At 36.0% G+C, this 17,278-nt stretch overlaps 1 protein-coding gene across 2 annotated transcripts in view; it reads right to left on the bottom strand.

Annotated features, from left to right (window-relative positions):
* Positions 1-8,162: 8,162 nt before the first annotated feature.
* The window catches only part of RET (ret proto-oncogene), an 86,364-nt gene continuing 77,248 nt past the window's right edge, over positions 8,163-17,278 (bottom strand). For both annotated transcript variants that reach the window (XM_064513799.1, XM_026116814.2), the window contains 4 exons: positions 14,980-15,117; positions 13,027-13,126; positions 10,978-11,125; positions 8,163-9,057 (listed from right to left, as the gene is read on the bottom strand). In XM_064513799.1, coding sequence (XP_064369869.1) covers positions 8,900-9,057; positions 10,978-11,125; positions 13,027-13,126; positions 14,980-15,117 — 544 coding nt within the window. In that variant the 3' untranslated portion in view covers positions 8,163-8,899. The remainder of the gene's footprint in view (positions 9,058-10,977; positions 11,126-13,026; positions 13,127-14,979; positions 15,118-17,278) is intronic.

Consider the following 17,278-nt stretch of genomic DNA (forward strand, 5'->3'; position numbering starts at 1 on the left):
TTAAAATGTTTCTAAGCGGAATGTTTTCAATCTTTTAAAGCTATTACTTCCATAATATAGAATGGAAATAATAAATTCACATTATGACTTCATCAGTAGTAGTACTTTACTACCAAAGGTCGAAAAATTAATCCTAGTGTTAAAACAGCGTAAGATAGGACTACAGGAATATAGGATATACTCTTCCATCATCAGGAGAGAACTTGCTTGGTTTCCATACAATATCAAAATACAACTAGAAACTACAAACATCATATCTCAATTTAGCAGTTGAAATCACTGTATTTAGATTTTCATAGAAATCAGCATTTTATCATATGTGCATAAAAACAGCAGCTGATTTTGAGAAATGTGTTTAAACATGCTATTGAGACTTTTCTACTATCATCATAATATCCAGCGGTAAAGATGGAATGATCTATAAAGCCAAGATCACGTTTCCACACTACCTTCCTGTCTCATGAGCTCCTCTTTAATTTTTGACTTACAGTTGTTTTGTCTCTATTTTTTAAACAAAAATCTTGCCCCCGGCCTACCCATGTAAATAAAATAAAGATCCACACCAAATTGATTCAAAGCAAGATTTTACATTAGAAATACAATTTAGAGCCAATCATAGGACAGCTGAGTAGCAAAATGCTTTGAAATTTTCTTGAATTTGTTCCTGCTTCTCAAGAGCAAGGAAAATTTGTTCCTGCTTCTCCTTTCCTGCTTCTATTTTTAGAACAAGAATGACAAAGACTTGATCTGCCAGCCTACTCTCCTTTTAAATAAAAGAATATATGAGTTCAGCAGTGAAGGAATTGAATGCTTATAAATGACATTTTTGTTCCATTATTTTAAAAAAATTCATGTTTTTCACTTTAATTTAAACTGCAAGAATGTTCCACTTACCATTGCTAGACTAGCACTGATTTGTAGTATTGAATAAACACATTGTATCTGTGAAAGGATAAACACAGCCATAAAAAGTTTTTTTATATATTGATTGTGTTTCTGCAACTCATACATCTTAGAAACTGAGCAATTAATTGCAGGTTATGTTACAGCCACTCAAGCATACTCAAAATGTAAGGATCTTCATAATAGGGACAGACTGATGTTTTATAAAATTTGGCCAAGTGTCTTAGGCAAAAAAGTAGCTTCAATTGTGGACGCTAACAGGCTGCCAATAGTTGTGGGGGGGGGGGGGGGGCTGTTCAATATTGAAACTTCGAACTCCTAAGCATGAGCCTACTACAGGCTAGATGTAACTGGTATGGCCTGCTTGTACACTTTGTAACAACTGAACTAAAGTAAAGTAGCACATCCTGAATCCTACAATTAAAAAAGAGACATGAGACAACCAACAATTAGGATGCTGCTCGTGTGTTATGCTTGTGCACATATGCTATTCAGATTGGGAAAAACTGGGGGCTGGGGTTCAAGAGGGAGTGCTAAAAGGAAGGGGTCCCAAGAAGAAGTGATTTTGGAAGGAAGGAAGGGGCCCAGAAAGAATGTGAAGATCTCGGCTAGAGGAAAGATCCTGGAAGATCCTGGAGATCAGTGGGCTGCATGGAGACGAATGCCAGGGGCTGCCCAGGGACCTCAGCTGGTAACAGCCGAGACAGGTAAGCGTGAGCAGCGGCACAGCACGAACCCACACCACTTTCTGCCCCATCTTCCCGGGCCAGCAGTGATCTCCCTGCTGGGGAGGGAAATCGAGAGCAGTGAATGTAATGCTGGGTGTGGGGAGTGTGTGAAATAATCAAGTAGGAGGTAAAAGCTCTGATCTTGTTGGTTCTTAAATAAACTCCAGTATCCAGATGCACTATGGATTATCATTTACTCTGGCTCGCCTGTGACACTCCCATAAGGAAAGGCTGCCTAATTGCTGGGAGGTGTGTGTGGTATTTTTGTGCGCTTTCTACTGTAACATGGATTATATGGCTAATAATATAAGGTACAATATCTTCTCCCTCTGTTCCCCTGACAAATGTTCAAATCTTACCATGAAAGATCTTTGCCATATTTTTAAAGCCTTTTATAGCAACAAAGATAATCTGTGCTCTTCACATTAGTGTCTTTCCAAGTCTAACAGTGCTATGGGTAGTGTTCTGTGTTGCCTAATATACAAATCATTATCATTTAAAATAGTAACTCTTACAAATAGTCTCTTATTTAAAGCTTAGCTTTTCAAAATATTTATTTAAAATTTAGTAATTTTAGTAAACCGTAAGGAAGACTCAGTTAAGCAAATCAAAATGATTTAATAAACATTATTTCTTTTTGGTTAAAAAGTTGTCTCTAATGACAACTTGTTGCTATCTAATTTGATTATTTACAATATCTTTGTGCCTGTAAAATGAGTGATAAATATCTTTCAGTACAAATTAAAATATTTTCAGTACTGTTTTTACAAAAACCCACATCCTCTGTTTCTGCTCAGTATTTAACTAATTTTCACAGTTCATTTTAACAAATGATCCTGGAAGAGCAACACTGAATGAGATTTTCAACTGTCATTTTTAAAATAAAAATCCTTTTAATAGCATCAACTATGTGCTATCTCTGGACCAGGCCACTGTTCACAAACCTGCTCTGTACAGGGAAACCAGCTAAGTGTTTAAATGATTCTCTGACTCAAGCCTAAAATCTCTATCAATTATTTTATCCACCCTTTAGCAGAAAGAATCATTCTTGTCTTCCACTGCGTCAAATCAATCGCTGACACTCCTGACCAAAAAAGTTGTTGGAGAAATCCCACAGAACAGTGAACAGCTTGCCAGCTGATTCTTTCAGTGGCATACGCCTATAAAAATATAAATCTGGTATTTATCTGCCCCGTATGCTTCCATGGGCTTTTTCCACTTCTATTATGCTCTTTTCAGTGGACTTAAAGAATCATCCCTTTGCCAGCTTCTCAGGGAGCAATACGGCCATCTCTGCTAACTTGGGATTCCCCCCTTTCGACGTTTTCATTCCCAATAGTTGTAAGATTGCAACATCTATGTGAAGTTACTCCAGACCCCTTCGTAATTATTTTAGAACTTAAGTAAAATACTCTGGATACATGGATGTTACTCTTGTTTTTGGCAGTGTTCTGCTACACAAGCAGGATCAGAGAATCCTCTAGGTTTTTTTCATTTGAGTGGGGCTATGGCTTTCTTCTCTTTTAATGAAATCTGAAACATCGGGAAGTGGGATTGCATTATTTCCCCCTCAGAATAACTTTAAAAATTCCTCAAATCTAGGCAACCTAGATTTTTAGTAAAGAAATGCTGTATGATTGTAAAATAGTTTCTGTTGATTCAGTTTTATTTCTAAAATAAAGCAGTGTAAATTTAGACAGGAAATTACATTGGCAGGGAGTTATGAAACTGGCACACGTAGAAAACAGTAAATCAGCATACACATCAAACTCTTTCAACTAAGAGGATGTAAGGAGGGAAAGCCCCGTTCCCAAAGCCGAATAGCTGAAACATCATATAGGGGCTTTAATAAGTGCTTATGTGACTTGTGGAATGCTGAAAATTCAGACTGGACAGTGCAGTGTTAGAGAGGGATCCAGATCTAGACTGAGTATCCACAGGAATTCAAACCTGAGGCCCTATCAAGACAAGAGCCACAAATTCAAGTTTAGCAGTCCAAACTTTCTTGAGTTGTCCAAACTTTCTTGAGTTGTTTTGAATGAGATATTTACCAATGTAAGACAAAAACTTATGGAAATACACATGTGCTCTACCCAAATTACCTCTACTGCATCTGAACACAGATTGGATCTGGTTCACATTTCTGAAGCTCTTAAAGATGCTGAATTTTTATTTTGGCATTTCTAAACCTTCCTTTTGTTGCTGGGAATTTGTTGAAATTAAAAATCCAAATGTTTTCAGCTGGTGATAATTGCACTTTCAGAAGAAGTCACAAACTGAGATGGTTAACAGTGAGAACCCAGTGTCAGAAGTACCAAGTGGTTTTAATAGCTGTAGCTTTTAATGGGATGAGATGTTTAGCTACAACCTCATGGAAGTAAGGATAATATTTTGTTTTCACAACAACATCACAGCTCTGGGTGTATGCAAACACAAACCACCCTGTATTTATTAGGTACTTATCCTGCCATGACAACAACGGATGTATCTAAATAGATGATGAGACTAGACTTGCACTTCCCTGCAGGCCCTACACCAGTCACTCCAGTGCTGCCTGGCTCTACTGTGTCCGTGTGCCTGGCAGACAGGACATTGGTCTCCCGCCTAATCTGCTAGGAGCTTGTCAGTTCACAGGGCTAAAGAGTGGGGAGGCAGAGGAACCCATCCTGCAGAATATGAATAAAAGAAAACACCTACTGTTAGACATACACCTACCAGAAACACCTACTGTAACCCTCACTATATTTATTCAAAATATGCACGTCACTTACTATCAGTGTAATGGCTTTAACTTCTACAAGTTTCTGTGCTTAACTGATTAAGTGGAAACTTGTTTATTGGAGCAAAATAAAATGCACTTAAAACAGTCACCTTGTACATTAATACACACTTGCTTATTGCAGCAAGGATAGAATCAAGTTCTCAGTCTTATGCCCAGTGACAACAATCATTACATAGTCATTCATTTTAAAAGCTACTAATTTTACAGCTAGCTTGGAATGAACACACTCTTCTTGCATTCTCTTTTTTAATGCAGAAACTTTGAAAGTTATTTCCTGACATGTAATGTGCAACTGCAATGCTCTTAAATTGTTCATACCATTTGGGATTGGCCTGTAATGCATATGAAACAGCTTCCAGATGAGATGAGTTTGGATTATTATGAAATGTACCTTATTAGCCCTAAGTAAGGAACTAATTATTATAGATGAGCTTAAGGTGAAGTGTAATCATCTTCACTCAGCTAGGGAAAATGATTATAGTTAATTTCAGAAAGTTATCAGTAAAATGAGCTTCCATATCGGACCAAAATCCAATTTTAGCAAGAAATTTGTTAAGAAATCATGCAATCCTTTATAAAACAAGGCAAAATCAAAAAACACACCATGAAAAAAGTCATCATCTTCCAAAAGTGCATTAAAAATATGTATGCATCTGTCACAACTGGAAGACACAGGTTGCTATCCTATAGAATTAGGAATGAGAAACATCAATATGAAATGCTGCTCACAGCTAATCTTTCCTGAAGAACTTAACAAATATTGAAAAATATTTCATTCACTCTCTCTCTTCTGGGTGTACATTAGAGATATATTTAGGTTAACCTGTCTACTAGCGTGTACCGACTTCTAGATACAGCTTCTAGATAGACAGAATGTAGGGTAAGGATGGGTAGATCTGTGCTATTGCTTCTTTATCCATATTATCAAAAATAGCAGACTAACAGATTATTGCAATATTTGAGCCTAGACCTGCAAATATTTTACTGAGTGGTCCCACTAACTTCAGACGGTCTATGAAGTTAGATGCCACGGACTGAACTGCTGGGGCAATTAGGGTTTTTTTAATTAACATTTTAAATACTTTTATACACCATCAGAGAATGATAGGTTTTTTGTTTGTTTGTTTGTTTTTTTTAAGAAAGACAGCTTAAGATGAAAAGGTCATGTTGTTCATCTCATTATGAACAAACTGCCCCTTGTTTACAGGGATTGCTGCCTAGTGATCCCTAGGACCTGGTGCCACTAAAATTCATGTCTGCTGTTCTCTTATAAAGTAATCATTGTGGCCCCAGTAGGAGATATAGGTCTTTTAGGTGGGATGATGTTTGAAATATAGTGTTTGAAAAATAAGCAATTTTTTTGTTTGAATTTTGTAAAAATTACAGTAACATCCTTTTTAGATATATTTTGAGCATTGCATTATTCAAACAAAATTGAATATGAAACCATCAAGCAACAGAAATTTGCTTTTACTGTATGTTTTTGAGAACTACTTGAAACAGGTCCAACTGAGAACACTATAAAGTTTTATACTCTACACAGTTTGCACTACAAATTGTAGATAAAAACATGATTGCAATATTATGTGCCTCACATCTAAGAGACAGGATTTTTTTTTTTTAATTTCTATTATATGAAACACTAATAGCTGCAGTTTAAAATCTGCCACCTCACAGTAGATTTGCTGAGTGTCATAACTCTGGAAAAGTTTGCTTATAAAAATGAATACTGAAATAATTTATTTGTGCTGCTATAATGACTAAAAGGATACATGATGAGATTCTCCGTTTCCCCCATCTGTCACAACTCAAAGCACACAAGAGGTAAACCACTGCTGATATTCAGAAAAGGCAGGGAAAATTTTTTAGAAATATTCCCTCAAACCTATATACATTTAGGTGAGTCATTTGTTGCCTTTGAATTCACTTTCTTGGGGAAATCAAGTGCCTAAGATTTTTCTAGGGAAAAAAAAAGTTCATTTTTGCTTTTTTCTGCATGGGAAGGACATTTACTCTCACCTGACTGGGGAGCTGAAACAAGCTTGTCACTATTCTCACTAACAGCAACACAGAACAAATGGGAAACACTTCAAGGGAAATACTTAAAAAGTGTACACAGAAGACAAACCTCCATGTTATTTCATATGATGAATGCTTACTACAAAGTCGTAGTCTATTTCTTACCAACATTTCCTGAGCAGGCAGGGAGTCTAAATTAGTTGTATTAGCAAATCTTTGTCAAAAATTATTCCATGAGCTGCACTTCAGAGTGCAAGTTATTGTTTATGACACAACTGCAATTAGGAGCTGTGTATGTATTTTATATGCAGAATCTATGTCAGATGTCCATATGTATAAAATATGGATTAGTGAAATTTTTCCACAGGAATTAACGATTGAAACAACCTTCGCTCGTGTTGAAAGTCTGAAATACCATGACACTTACACTTCTTACACTGATTATTTCAGTACTAATTACAATGTCACTCACCTATTGTTGAACAATGTTGTCACAGGACTTTTCAGATTAGAAAATGTGTACTTCGCATCTCCCAGTTGAATACTGTTGCTGGAGATAGCTGATAAAAAGAAATTCTTAATTTAAGAAAGAATAAAAAATAAAAATAAAAATCTTGGTGCCTTGGCTGCTCACGGCAAATAAAGAATTCTCATTTACAGATAGAAAATACAGGAAGAGAACTGGACAAAACAGTTACCACAGGTGCCATTTGTTCTTTCCCTTTTTCATAGTTATCTCAATAGAAAAAAAGCCCATTTAATGGGCTTAATTTTGAGTGCCATTTATTTTAAAGGTATGCATTCTTACAGTGTTCTGAGTTGTGTCATGCCAGTGAAGATCACCATTATATCACAACTGAACCCTTTTTGTATACATAGCTATATGTGTCTTCTGTATATAAGTTTTACACAACGTGGTAATTGTTCATACAACGAAGAAGCCACACTTCTTAGTGCTTGCTGAAAACCAGGACAGACTAAAGTATGATATACAGTAGTGAAATTGTGTAAATTCCAACACAGCACTTTATATCCCAGTTTTTGTCACATGAAAATCTGTGTTAAGGTTTTGGCAGTCTGACTCACTTTTTTCTGAAATCACAGACTTTAATGGAAACATAAAGTTGACACACAAAACAACATGAAAACAGCTAAACTGGATTGTAAGTGACAGGAGCAAGCTTTGGTAGAACTGGATTATTTAGAATAACCATCACAATGCTAACAATGAGTCACTCAGGATTTATGTCCCAATATTTTTTTAGCAAAGAAAGAGTTATCTTTAACCATATTAGATTACAAATAAAGACAAAAATAGTGCTGATCATTTACTCTTCCACATAGAACGCATGACCCATAGGCAGATCATTTTCCTAAATATCAAGTCAGTGTTGTAGCACAACATTTTTATATTTCACTTTATCCTTAACAAATTCAGAGACATTTTATTCGTATGGGTTAACTAACAATGGTTTTGCTGTGCAAGTGTTGCTCACTCATGACTTCCAAGATAATAAGTTTATTCAGAGCTATGTCATGGCAGTGTCCTGTGTATGGCAGCGCATCCAATTTTGAGCTGAGAGGAGGACTCCAACCCACTGAACATGACTGCAAACAAAATCTCTTTACTTTAATTCCGTCTAAAAATCCTATACAGTCTGTATGGAACTCATAAGAGGAATTACGATTGTACAAGATTGCACATTTTAACGTTAGTAAGATGTATGTGATGGAAAATAAATTGTGTCAGATGAGCACGGTTGATTGCCATCAGTCTATACAGCATATCTTTTATCAAATTTATCTCCATTGTGCTAAAGGTAAGAGTAGTTTAAGACTAATAAAACAAACTCTCTTCTCATTAAGACAAGACATTAAGACATTTTACAAGACTTCAAATGTTGAATCTCAAGTTCTCTATTGAGTTACTTAATGTTTGCTTCCAAACCAAGATACAGGCTTCAATAGTGCCAACATCATTGTAACCCTCCTCATTCGATACCAAGCTCAGTAATTCGGGAGCCTTTTTCCCCCCTCCCTTCCATAAATTGTTTGTGCTTCCTGCTTAGATCAAGTGGTCATATACTAACAGCCACTATAAAAGTAGCAGTTCGAGTACCTTCTCCCATCCAAGAAAGCTGTAATACAGGATAGTTAATCTAAAAAACATTGAGAATGAAGTGCAAGGCCATTTGCAGTAAGCAGTTACCACATGGAACCATATGCAAAATGGCAGTCTAAAAAGAAGTACCGGAACTACAACTCTTATCTGGCTTGATATGTTTTCTGAAAGGGGAAATCACCAATTATAGTCTTCAGCATGAATAACATACTTTAGAAACTATCAGTAAAAGAGTTTGCCAATTTAAAAGGTAGTTGTTGATTGTACAAAGAACGAAACAATGGACTTTCCATTCTTTGCATATTTGTTCCCCTCATGAGTCCATTATCTTTCACAAAGAAAATTTTAACTATCAAACTTGTCCATAAATTTTGCCGCTGAGTGTGAAACCATCCAGTTAGCATATACACTATCATTTGCATATCTTGAAAACACAGAGTTAGTGCCATCGAATCTTGTGAGTGGAACGGGGCTCTCCTCAGGCCAGTTCGGGTATGACATGCCTAAAAATGAAAACAGATAATTTTTTCTGCACTGAAGAACCATAACTTCATGTGCAGACAGTAAGGCCCTTGGCAAAACTCCCTTCAGTATTTTAAGCCAGTCCACTGGATTTTGTCCCAAATCAATTGATATAAATGATGTTTCAAAATCCCTGAAGCACAAATTCAGTTGTAGGCAAAAACCCTGAAAAAATAAAGTGCTCTCTTAAAGAAAAAAAAAGTGTGTATGTGTATGTATATATGCATGCGCGTGCGTGCACACCTGCATAATAAAGGCTAATAATTTTTCTTCTGATGAGCCGCCAGCTTTCCATAATTTTCTCTTTTAATGATCACATAGCAATATACTGCTTTACAAGAGGAAGTTCTTGCTATACAGGAAGTGCTCCAAGCATTAAACCTATTTGGGACAGGATCCAAAGTCCATTCCAATGACTGAGAATATTTCCATTTACTTAAATAGATGCCTTTCCTTGGCTTTAATGAGTTTTTGGGGACACTCTCATACCCTCATCAGGGATCCCCTGCTTAATTTTAGGAAATCTCAGGAGCACAACTGAGTCAAATCTAACAAAGTCCTGAGCACTCTTGTCCTGATTCAACATGTAAGTGTATTTCAAGCATGTAATTATTTCCACTGAGTCTCAGCTTCTCAGTTCAAGTACAAGTGATCACCAAATTGGAAAGAGAGTGCTTAGAACCATGTTGATCCAGCTGTACAAGCAGAGAACCATACCAGGGTCAAGTTTTTCAAAAAACAGAAATCCGATTTTGTTGCTTATTTAAACATTCAGCTTCTGCCATCAGCCTTCGTGGCAACTTTTCAGCTACTTCATTCTTTTAACAATCTGGCCGCTAAGTGCCCCAGAATGAACCTGATTTGAGGGAACCTATTAAAGATAATTATAGCTAATAGCTAGGGTGTAGATCAAAAATAGACCCAAAGCTATAGTTTAGTGACAACTTTTAAGCTAAAAGATCCAGCTTTTCAAAAGTTATACTGCTTGGAGAATAAAAAAAATCTATAATGTTAGTAAATGTCTAAAACCAAGTAGAATATTTAATCAGGAGACAAAATGTAGGAGTTTTGGCAAGAACCATTTTTACTGTCCATCTCACCATCACAATATGAAAGCATATGTTCTTTTTAAAAACACTTGCTACATCATTCAATCAGGATTTAGTACTGACATTTTCATAATAAATCAAAGGACGTGAAAATAGTTGAGTGCATTTTCAAAACGCCCATTGTTAATTCAATTTTCAAAAGACTTTATATGTTGATTTAGTCTGTATATCATACTTATATACAGTATTTGTACCTTCTGTATATAATACTCTGATTTCATTCTATGACACATTAAATAGACATTTCAGCTTATGAATCCAAATTGCATTAACAAGCATCTGAACTTTAGGAATCCATCTTCATAAACTAAAAATGTTGCAAATGGGTCCTATCATTGAACTGTGGCACAAATGCTATAAAAAACCAAAGTATTTTGCTTAAATTAGAGGTGCAGAATCTAACTTATGTTAAATGTTCCCAGCCCCCACCCCCCAACAGGATAGTTGAATTAGATACTCATTAGCATTTTATATTTCCCCTGAGAATATTTCCCTGATCTTTTTTTCTTTTACTATATGATACCTAGTAATTTTACTTATTTTCACATCCTTTTAAAAATGTTTATTTTAAACACAGCTGCAAAATGACTAAAGGATGATCCTGATGCAAACTTTGACATTTACCAAAAGAAAAAACAAACAAAAAAACCCAAAAGAAGCTTCCAAGCAAATTTTGATTGGCTTCATTCAGACAAGGAACACTCTAATGGGGTTACAGAGTCTGAGAACAGTGCAGAAGAAAAATCATTTTTTTGTGTTGCTAGAATCTAGTAAATGCATGTGAAATTCTACCATAGAGTTTGTTTTCAATCCATGTGGAAGGGAGGGTTCGAGGGAGGGGAGCATTATTACAGTCCACGAGTGGTGTCTCCTCTTCTGAGAGCCCATCATCGTAAAGTAAGGAATCAGAAGGCGTTGAAGCCGCAAGATCTAAGTAATCCTAAGAAATGAATACATAAAAGGCTGGGTTAAAGTGAATGGCAGTGTTACTGGTTGGATATAAATGCTAAACATGCATCTGGTTTCTTTAAACTGAGTAACTAGATACTCCACTGCATTCGTCTTTTGATAGTACCTGCAGCACCCAATTACCCTCTCCTTTTCTGCAAGTGTAGCATCTTTGGAAGGATCTTACTTACCTAAACATTAGAAATACTACATATATATTAATACTTCCCTTACTTAACTCTGCACAACAATAAGATAACCAAGTTAAAGGGCTGTGCTAACTGATTTGTTCGACCTTCAGTTCCTGTTATGCCTGATATATATGTAAGCCTGAAGGAGAAGGTATTCAGATCTTCTCATCATTGTACACAATCTATTACATAATTGTGTATAAAATTAGAGCTGTGTAAACGTTTCAAATAAAGCTTTTGCTGTTGTTCTAAAACCAACTATTTGTGTCAGCCCTAAAATTTTACAAGTTTTCATCTATGCTGCTGAATGGCTTTGATAAAGAGGGAAACATATTTTAAACTATTCTGAATTTTACTTTTCCTTTCAAAATGCTTTTCATTGGGAAGTTTACTTAAATTTAACTTTAAAAAGGTAAAGTTACCCAAATTTGTTTGTGAATTGAAAAATATTTTTTAGTCCAGAAAGCCAAGAAAAAATGACTAATCTATAAAGCTCTGTTTAGGATTGGCTTTGGTTTTAATTACAATGATTATTTCAGAAACATTGCCAACCTCTGTATTACGAGTCTGTCACTGGATATGCAGGTCATTTCCATACTGAATCACAGCAGCTATAAGGTAGTACTTGATAAGTTAGAGTGATATAATTTAATGTACAGTCTAGACCTCTGACTTTTGCCATTATTAATTTAGAATTTATCTTCACATTCACATTTTGAACACAATTATTCCCATTTGTTTAGTTATCTGTTTTGCACCCAAAGTAAATGCCATCACATTCTCAAATCTTATAATGGCCAACATATTTACCTTGTATTTACCATTTGTAACAAAAAGAAAACAGGAAAGAGTAGATTTTTTTCTAATATTATTACATGTGCACGTGCAAGTAATGCACATGTATGTATGCATTTTATGCATATATGTAACTTGGGCTTATTTTTAGACCTCAGCACACATTCATTTTTGTGTGCTCTTCTCATGGGCCGAGAAAGGGAATTCTCAAGCTGAAGCTCTATTCAGTCAGAGATATAATGACACAGCTAGATGTTAATTTTGGAAACAAAGACACAATTTACATACATGTGTGTGTGATATGCATATAGGATTAGGGTTTATGCACTGGTATGTGTGAGGGATAACCAAAGCCAAGACTGTATTGCTGAACAAGCTGGAAGAACAAGCCATAGCTGAGACTCTGTAAAAGTACTGTGAGTGATGTGGTGCTTGGAAATTCCAAGATGAATCTCCACAGAATTCTAATAGCTTTAAAGTAGCTCAGCTTGGTGGAATCCCGCAGCTCTCATTTCTCTGTTGCCATCATCATATCGTTAAACCACATTCAAAGAAATACTGCATTATTTTAGTTCTAGGCTTCTCACTCATGAGTTATTTATTTAGCATTACAATTTAGGAATAACTTTTCACAGTAGTTTGTTTCTTTTTGGTTAAGGAAGCTAGACAGATTAAGGATAATTCATCTCATGCGCTTAGGGTTAAAGTCACCAAAGCCACTATACGAGATAGAGCTGCTTTCAAAAAGCTGGATGCATTTGGAAGACACTAGATATTTACATGGTTTAAAACCTGATGAAAATTAAATTACTTAAAAAACAAAAACAAAAAAACAGATCCTTATTTCTGTATATTCACACTCAGGTGATCAGAAAACTTTCAAAAACTCAAGCTTGCACACACTTACCCTACTCTTTACCATCATTTTCTCTAGTTCTTTGCTGATCTCAGCAAATGTTGGTCTTTTATCTGGCTCTTGCTTCCAACAGCGCAACATCAGGTTGTACCTGTGACACCCCGCCATGTGGTGGGAAAATTAATAATTAAAAAAAAAATCAATATTTGCAAGTAGGTCATGTGTCTACTCAGGTAATTTATAGTACAGAAGTTCAATTGTAGCATGAAGGCCACTCACAAGTACATAAATCTTTTCTTCATTTCTGTTTTTCTGTTCAACATTCCCCTGAACCAAGAACTGACATTCACAAGAACAGACATTTATTTTCATAGGATTCTTTATGAGTTTAAATGATGATGCACTTGGCTCTCCTTGAAAGACCAGGGTCTTTGGTTTCTTTCATCACTTTTATTTTCTCAAAGGACTGTCTTGTGTGTAGGCAGCCTGCCAGATTTCTAATTGACTGTGTTTGCATATGACTTTGAAGAAGTTTGTATATCACCAGTGTTGTGCATCTCATAATTTGATTATTATTCTGCCTTTAATTTAATAATTTTTCCACAGTCACCTCGCCTTCTCTAGCGCACAGTGTAGAAACAAAAGGGACAAGAATTAAAGTCTTATAGCCAAGCGAATATCTGACATTTTCTAAATTTCAGTCGTGTGACTCGCCAGCCTAATGCCCTGTTCATGTTATTTTTCTGACTCAAGTATGTTCAAGACCAAGTGATCTAGTCACAAAAATGTTCCTAACTGGGGAAAAATTGGCCACAAGAGCTACAGCAAGCTCTTGAAGAACATCACATTTTCTGCCATTATCCCTGATCTTCCCCCTACTTGACTGGATAATGTGGAGCATGCAATTTAAGAAAAAATGGTCCTTAAAGTGGGCTTTCAAAGACTGTCAGACAAATATCTGAGCAAAACAGAAAAAACAGTCAGAAAATCATGATGTGGTGTGAATAAAAAAACCTCGGACATCATCAGCTTGCCTAACTTAAAAAGCATCAATGTTATAATGTATGTTGGAGGAATGAGGTCTTGTTCTCTGTTGAGATGAAGCAAACAAAGAAAATTTTAAATATTAAATATTTGCTGGAGGATATTTAGCAGTGGAACTTGTAAACTTATACTCTGTTCTAAAATGAGAAACCTGTAATGTTTTTTCTCTGTATATGGTATACAATAAAAATGATAATTATATTATTAATGCTGTATTTTCTCAGCCCAGATGTGACCAAAGCATACTTCATATTGAAAATAAGTCAAGAGAGACTTCACAGTGAATCCAGTTCGGTAACTTTAATAAATTAGCCATAAACAGATGTGCAGGCTGAACATAAAATCAAGCCTCATCTTCAAATGCCACAGAAGAACCATGGAGATGAGCTATTTCCCATCAAGGATGTTTTAATAAATAAGCTAATAAAATGTGAACCATCTTGAAATAGCAAAGAAACTGCAATGGCTTATCAAGTCAGAGGATTCATGTCTTGTGGGGTATAGATTTCTGGGTCGAGGTATCTTTTATCATCCTGTGTAATGCCAGGACAATCAGACAATTAACGATAACTCCAGAGGATGGAACATCTACCTCATTTGCAGAAAAGTACTCGAACATTTTCTTGCATGTTTCAGCTACCATTATGTCTTATGAAATCCTCCTCACCCTACCCCCCAAAATTTTGAATATTCAAGCTATGTTTTCATTTTTTGCTGAGTGTTATTAGATATCTTGTAAGTATTTTGGCTGTAACTGCAAGCATTCAGCAGATAATTCTTCTCCTGCAGTTTAATGTTGGCTACTTTCATTACACTCTCTTGAGTACTACATCCTTTGATTACATTTCTGAGCTATAACAGCAAGTAGTATGGAAGAATATCCATGTGGTATTTATCTACATCTTTTTTTTCCCATTCAAGAGATGTTTTATGAATCTGATCAAAAGAAGAATTACTTACATTTCTTCACTGCAGTTTTCTGGTCTCTCCATTCTATAGCCTGTTTTTAGGAGGTTAAAAAGTCTTTCAGGAGCAATACCTGGGTAGGGATTGCCTCCTAAAGTTACAATCTCCCATAGCAGAACTCCAAACGACCATCTGAAAAAGAGGAAAATGAACTTGCATTTAGAGTGGTAAGATTCAAGAGTGCAGTGTGGCCTTCATCCAACAAATCTCGTTCTAGCATTTTAAGAGTCCAATCAAATTCAAGACACTCCAGAGGAAGCGGGACTCTGCAGATGCATACAGGGTCGCCCTTGTTCCCAAAAGAAAAAAACAGCCTGGGGGGAAAAGGTAATACAAAAGCTCTCACCCATTTGGTAAAAAGATTAGGAACCAAGACAGGCAAGATGAAGGGTGCCCCTCTTTGACCCATTTACAAAGGCTAACTGCATCCTGGGAAGGCCCATCTTTCCCAGACAACGGAAAGGGAGGGTCCTTCACGTGGTGACGCAGCCCAAAGGCTGGTTCCTGTCCTGTACAGCATTCCAGGAGGTGCCGCTCTTCTTCCACCAACTACAGCGGGAGGCCGACCTCCTAAATTAGCCCTTAGAGTCCACTTCAAAATGAATTGTCTAAATTTACAGAGGGTGGCCCAAACAGTTTCCTAGGACCTGGTTTACTGTCTTAACTAAGGGGTTGTGTTTCTTTATATGCACCAGGTGTTTATTTCAGTCACAAGCAACACCTTTGATTTCAGCCAATCTATTTGGCACATTCAGTGATTCAGGACTTAATTTACTACTCAGAGTTGATGAAAGAAGAGGAAGTAATTTATTTTGGAAATATCAAATGCCTAAAATAGTTTAACGTCTAACATAGGACAGAAATCAGAAGAAACTGTTTTTTGAAATAAATAGAAGAAATTATGACTTTTTAACCTGTGCTACTGAAGAGCTCAAAAGAAAAAAAGACATTGGCCAATGGGTCAGAAATGTTTAGATAGATGAAATTCATCAATTTTTGGAGGGCATGACAGGAGAAAGGAGGCAAGAATATTTTCTTTTCCTTAGTGGAACCCTTATTCCAGACACAGAAAAGCTACAAATTACTCTAAATCTGCTTGACTGATAGAACTTGCCAAAATGTGGATGTTCAGAATGAAGGGAACCAGCCAACGCTGTGTTTTACTCAACAGAGATGCTCAATGGGATGCATCTGGAAAGAAAATTATATATAATTTATGAGAAATGTCAGCTTTTTTACTCTCATGGTTGGGTAATTTCTGTGAAAACTCCACTTTTAAGAAGGCTTTTGGAAGTGTGTTACACACTTAATGCCAAACTGAAAAGAAGTCTCTAATTCCCTTTGAAAATTCCATCTCAAAATTTTAGCAAAAAAACCACTCAGCTCTTTCTGACTACATCCCACTGGTATTTCTCACACTTTAAAGAATAAAAATGGTAACCCCAAAAGTAGAGCAACAAAATCTCCAAAATGACTGTGCGGAGAAGTCAAACTGCCAGTCTCACACAGTCTTAAATGGTATGTAGAAGCTTTTCTCCTTGATGCCATTCATTGAATTCATTTTTAATTAATTTGCACATTCTTGAAGCTAATGAATATTTATAACATTTTGATATACTTTATTAATATACCTCCTCATGCCCTTTATTAAGGCAATTACGCTCTGCCATCAGCTTATAATTCTGCCCGTGATTAAGTCAAATAAACTTTGTTGTGCTGCAGGTTTTATTTTTAAAATCCACCTCTTTTGTTTAAGAGGAATTTTTCAGAATGTGGAAGGAGGCATCAGATGAGTAATTTCTTAATTAATTCAACTTGTTTAGTAAATGGGCATATTAGAATAGAATGCTGCAGAATGCTAAAATGTTTTCAAATCAATATACAAGTACTATGGGAGGAGAAAGGGGAGATGAAAAAATTCCTATTGTGCTATGTTTACTGATGAATACATATGTGATCCGAAAAAGCCAGAAAAGAAAAAAAAACCGCGAACAGGAAGACGGTAGGCTAGCTTTCCACTGATGTCATCAGCCTCTGAAGCAAAAAGGAATTTTGTAAATGCTGGCAAGCGGTACTGCTATTAAGCACTGCTAACCACTAACTATACAGAAAGGCTTTAAAAGGAAGAAACTGGAAAAGAGAAACACAGAAAAACAGCATTCTGGAATGGTTATTGAGTATATTATTATATGTTCACCTAAAAGCTAATTGCATCACTACAAACAACAAAGTATATTCCTAAAGTATTTTCAGTGAGTGCAACTATCTAAAATAACAATCAGTGCTGCAAAAA

The sequence above is a fragment of the Dromaius novaehollandiae genome, chromosome 6 (assembly GCF_036370855.1).
Source record: "Dromaius novaehollandiae isolate bDroNov1 chromosome 6, bDroNov1.hap1, whole genome shotgun sequence".
Taxonomy (NCBI): Eukaryota; Metazoa; Chordata; class Aves; order Casuariiformes; family Dromaiidae; genus Dromaius; species Dromaius novaehollandiae.